Source organism: Charadrius vociferus, unplaced genomic scaffold (assembly GCF_000708025.1).
Source record: "Charadrius vociferus isolate BGI_N301 unplaced genomic scaffold, ASM70802v2 scaffold90, whole genome shotgun sequence".
Lineage (NCBI taxonomy): Eukaryota > Metazoa > Chordata > Aves > Charadriiformes > Charadriidae > Charadrius > Charadrius vociferus.
In genome coordinates, this window is record NW_009647222.1 from 36,670 (window position 1) to 42,096 (window position 5,427).

General features: G+C 48.5%; 1 protein-coding gene across 1 annotated transcript in view; it reads right to left on the reverse strand.

Annotated features, from left to right (window-relative positions):
* Positions 1-5,427, reverse strand: part of LOC104281595 (sodium- and chloride-dependent GABA transporter 1-like) — a 26,186-nt gene that overhangs the window by 2,369 nt on the left and 18,390 nt on the right. The window contains exons 10-13 of the mRNA XM_009879619.1: positions 2,669-2,800; positions 1,824-1,926; positions 1,298-1,398; positions 343-510 (exon numbers count right to left, since the gene is read on the reverse strand). Of these exons, the coding sequence (XP_009877921.1) occupies positions 343-510; positions 1,298-1,398; positions 1,824-1,926; positions 2,669-2,800 (504 nt within the window). The remainder of the gene's footprint in view (positions 1-342; positions 511-1,297; positions 1,399-1,823; positions 1,927-2,668; positions 2,801-5,427) is intronic.

A 5,427-nucleotide genomic window follows, 5' to 3' on the forward strand; every position in this document is an offset into this window, starting at 1 on the left:
GCTCAATGAGGGACAACAGACTGACCTGAGGAGAGGTCTACCCACTCGGCCAGATGCAGCCAGCCAGCTGCTGCCCGGCAGTTCTCCCAGCCATTTAGACATGTTAGTGCTGAGTTGTGCTAGTAAGTCCTCTCTGGCAAGCCTGTGTCACCAGAGGCTGTTCTGTGTGCTGGGGCTGATTTGAGTACTCCTGGAGGAGAGGGTGCACAGATCTGCAGCACCAACCTGCAGCGCTCTAACAACTTTGCCAGATCACAGCCATCTTGGTTCTCCTTAGGCTTAGTTCAGTGGGGGGCTTACTCTAAGCAGAGAGTAGAAGAGGAGTGGTGAAGATGTTCATACCTGTTGGAAAGTCCCCGTTGAGGTGAAGAAACAGTACAGCATATATCCTGGAATCAGTACCATGGAGGACAGAGCCATAAGCCAACCAATGCCTTGTCCCCATGCAGGATAGACGTATTTTCCCAGTGTCAGAGGGGTCATTTCCACCACGCTGAAGAAGAACACGCCCTGGGAAAAGAGTACCAGCCATCGCAGGTGAAGGCGAGCAAAATCAGGGACCATCTATTCTTTCCTTCACTATCCTCTTAGCTCCCAAGAACTTTACGGCAACCTAACAGCTCCTTAAACTAGTCTAGATGCTCTCAGCCCACCAACTGATAATTTTAAATGATTTCTTCCCTGACCATCCTGTGAAAAAAAGTTGGAGCTGGAATACTCCCAATTTCCTTCTTCACCCCACTACTCAGACAAGCAGTGCCCCCACACTAGCTCCTAAGCTAGTTAACAGCATCCTCACAGCTTGTTTCAGGAGCCTTCATCTTCCTATCATTGGCCTTCTCACGCCATTCTTTTTATGTCTGCTGGAAGTACAGGAGCCAGCAAAGGCTAAATTGCTCTGCAGTCAGCTATACTACATTTGCTGAAGTCTTTTGCTCTGAAAAGCCCATCAGGGGCTAAGGCTGGATCTAGAGTAGCTGAGAGTCTACACGAGAACTAATAATAGCTTTTTAAACCAGTAAACGATTTGCTTATCTTTTGGCATCTCAGAAAGAAGAATGAAGAACCGATGGCATCATTTAGATTAAAACAATCACCTAGAGCTTTTCTTTATGGATGATTTCCAGCAGGCAGAGTGAAAGAGGCTCTTGTATTACTTTACCCGTTTCAGGTCTGCCTAGAACCACCTTGTATCAGACCTATACTGGGATGAGAAGATACCATTTCCCCTACAACCCATCCAAACTAAGAGGTCCTTCTGGATCCATTCCTGTAGATAAGATGTTTCTGTTGTTACCAGGCAGACAAGAGGAGTGAAGAAGGCCCAGCAGATCTTCCACCAGATGCAAGGTTTGTAGCCAATCATTTCTTCAATGTTGCTGTAAAATCTGTTCACACCTACAAGAAGAAACAAGCGTTGAAAAAAACATCCTGTCTCAGCACCATTGTCATCATCTCTTCTCATGACAAAACACAGGCCAGCCACAGCAAGGGGGTGAAAATGCTGTGGCATGAGAAGCATTAGGTGGAGGGGATGGGGTACGGGGACACAAAAGCAAATTCATGCTAGCAGCTTCCATGTTCCTGGTTTCCTCTTGAAGGACCAGAGGGCAGGACCATAGGAATCTGCCAGTTTGTGCAGAGGTCTTTGTGGTGGCCTGGAGAAGTGAGATGACAGCCTTCTGCTCCTGGTTTTCTGGAGTTATCAGCCCAAGCTATTTTCTGTTGCAAAGTTTTCATTGGCTTCACTGTGGGAGGCTTCTGAAATAACTCACCGTGCCCATGGAGAAAAAAAAAAAAGGAGCAAAGTCGTTTGTGCTTACCATAACACCAAGAAATTGAGATGGTCTCAAAGAAGACAAGAAAGAGAAGACACATGCCACTGGCTGAGTAGTAATCAAACAGCTTAAAGACATAAATGCCACCCTGAGGAGACAAAACCAGGGCCAGGGAGTTCAGTTATAGATTACGGTCAACAACATCAGCTGGCTGCTTGGATTGCTACTATCTGTGTCTGCTGGCTTTAATGTTAATTTCCTTGGACAGTAGAGCCAGTGTTGCAACATTTCCACTGGAGTCTGGTTCCCAGCAGCAAAACCAATGTGCTCTTGCAGACAATTAGCCAGCCTGCTTAGGAGTGGCCAACGGTGACGAGAAAAGCAGAGATGCCCTAGGATTTCTTCCTTTTCTCTGTTTTAGATGGAGGCACTTAATTTAGTTTGCTCTGCCCCTCCCAGGAGTTTTGCTACCTTGCCTCCTCATGAACCCACAGTGCTCCACAAAAGGTCTCCAGACCACTCAGCCCTCACCTCCACACACATGAACCTTAGCTTCAGCCCCAGAGGTTCAGGGTCCCAACAGACCGGTCTTCTTTATGTTAATCTTAACCCTTTGCACCAAAGTGTTCCCTCAGCTCAGGCTCTGTTGGCTTGAGCCCTTATTGCAAATAGCAAAAACCCAAGCCAGACTGACAACAGGATGGTGGTAAAAATTATGGAGGCATCCTCAGTCACTTGAGACATAGCAGTGATGAGCAAGCCCATTTTTCCAGCATTTGGATGGCTCCTAGGGATGCTGTCACTTCTTCCAAAGCTTTTGGTGCTGCTGTGCTATGCCAAACTGACTACAAAGGTGCCATGAATGGAGGTACAAGCAAAGCTATCTGTACCTGGGTGATGTTGGAGAATCCAATGAGGTAAGAGATGAAACAGACTACTGCGATGAAGACCTTCTTCCTGGCTCTCAGGAGGTGAGGATACTCATCCATCAGGGCTGTAATGAACCCTTCCACAGTGCAGAACTATGGGAAAAGGTATACACCAAAGAGGTATGTAAGTCTTAGCCTGACATCATCACCTCCTACATTTAACTCCAATATTGAGAGCCTCATTGCTTTAAATGCTCTCTTTAGACACTAGAAAAGGAGGCACCTCTGCACAAAGTTGGTCCAAACCATCTTCTGAAAATGCCTCTCTCCTTCCACTGAATATAGAGGGAGCTAAAGGCACCAGGGTTAGATCCCTAAAATTCGCTGAGATAAATCTGCACTTTCTGCCTCCTCTTTTTTCCCCCGAACTCTCTAGGGCCTCCCCACCACTGCCCTGGTCCCATATGCTACTAGGCTCTCTCTGTCCCAGCAATGTGTCTCTCTGCTGCTGGGACACGTGCAGGGCCTTCCTTGCTCTTCCTTTCCCATATGTACTCTTCTCAGCCTATTACAACAGTGTTTGTGCTGTTCAACGGTCTAAAACGCTCCTTAAGGAGCTGCATTACCCACTGCCCAGCCTCACATGCATGTGCATAATAACGACATCTCTGACTACCCAGTCCTTCACTCTATTTCGCTTTTTCAAGCACGCTACAATAAGTGCACGCAGTACATTAAAAGCCCATCCTCACAGCACATGGGCTTTCTAGAGCTGAAAACACCTGGCTGGCTTGAGCAGTGCTATACCAGGCACAGTATATCAATGCTGTCTGCACCATAACACATAAAGAAGTCCCCATGAGTGTTACCTTCAAATCAGGTTTCCTACTAGTGCTGCATGAGGACAGCTGGACCGTATATATGTGAAGTGCATCCTTCCCTCCTATTTCTTGTTAAATTGTGAGATTCACTTTTATATCTCACTCGCAGAAATCGCTGGTAACATAGAGCTCTCAGAGAGCACATCATGCCTCTAGCAAAAATACTGGGAAGTTTATGAGGGCAGCAAGCTCTCAGTCTCCCTGGTTGCCCTCGGTAAATGTACGAGCCAGTGCAATGAAAATGAAAGAGGTTTCATTGCTCTTGGATGTCAGGGACCTCCCTGTCCCTGGGAAAGCACTCTAGAAAGCGCTGGCATTTTTAGATTCAGCTTTGAATAGGGAGATGAGACGAAAAAAAACCTAGAGTGGAGGTAGAGGTAGAAGCACACAGACTAAAAAGAGCACCAGAGGGCTGGGAAGAGGTATGGAAGAAAAGCAGAGAGTGTGAGCCGTGCCTATAGCTGGGCAGGGACGGTGGAAGAGCTTGCATACCGCTGGCTGCTGGGGCTGGCTTCCACCGGGGACAGAGCAAGGCAAAGGGTGATGTTTCTGCCCAGGGTTTTATATCTGCCCAGTGCAGTGCGGAATGCCGGAGTTCCCAGAGCGTCAAAGCTCAACTGCTCCAACTTGGATTTTTAATGAGCTAAGCCTTTTATGTTGGACACAAGTGCTATTAAAACACCTTTTGCCGTTTGGGCATGGGTTAAGTTGCCTTACACTCATTGACAGGGAGCTCTTCACCCCATCCCACCCGGCTCGTTGTCTGGAAGAGTCAGGACTGAGCTGGCACCACCATGTGAAAAGCCGGCGTGACAAAGAAAACACTGTCGAAAGCTATTCCTTCCACGTGGATGCGTGGCCAGGCGCTGCCTGAGCCATGGGCAGGGCCAGGAGGTCTGGCACCAGGCAAGGCAGAGGGACAAAAGGGTTCAGAGGGGGTCCAGGGGTGGTTGGGGGCAGAGGGTAGATGTGAGGGTTTTCCAGCAGAGAAGCAGCAAAGAAAAAGATGCCTCAGGAAATGAGCGGGAGTAAAACTGGCAGCCCTTTGGTACAGAAAGGGGGATCAAAGTCACGGAAAGCACAAAGGGAAAGACAGGGAGATGGGTGATGGGGAACAGGGCTGCAAAGTGAGTTGAAGACTTTTTGCCTCCTATCAAAATTAAGCTGGTGTGTAATGGACGAGGTGGGGAACCAAATGGTGGTATGCTGTTTTTTCTAGCCATAAAACAGGCAATGACCTTCATACCGCTTACTGAAAGGTGCCTCACGCCAGCCTCAGGCTTCAGAGGTGATGCAGCCTGGAGGAGACTCACCTTTCCAACCCTGGAGACTGTGGCTCCCTGGCTGCCCTGGGGTCCACATTTGCCAGCCTGCATACCCAACCCTGGATGCTCGCACGAGATAAGTAGGCAGCTGAGTGAAAGCATGCTGCTTTCAGGAGTGATGAGGATCTGGTTATCGTCATGCTTCCTGGTCTCAGCCTTACCCTGTGAGCACACTTGTGTGTGAGGGTGGACACAGATGTGTGTGCCCACCCACCCACCCACCCGCACTTCAGTCAGCTTTCCAAAAAGTTTCATTTTTCTTCCCAGCTGTCTCCAGCCACAATTTTTAGCATATATTCTGTTTTTCCTTGTGCCTCACCCCATGATACTGTTTCCCTCCTAAAGATTTTGTTTCCATTCACTATTCGTTTTTGCTCTTTTTCACCTTCAGGGGCTTAATCATTACACAAGCTGATGAGTCTGATAATTTGGGCTTGGTAGTCAGTATAGGTGGCACCTTGGTCTGAACGGAAGTCTGTCTCCCATCATCTCCCAGTGTCAGGGGCTTGCTATCCCCCCCACCGGCCATGCAGACCACCCTGACTAGGACCCACGGGCCTGCGGCGGGGGGGGG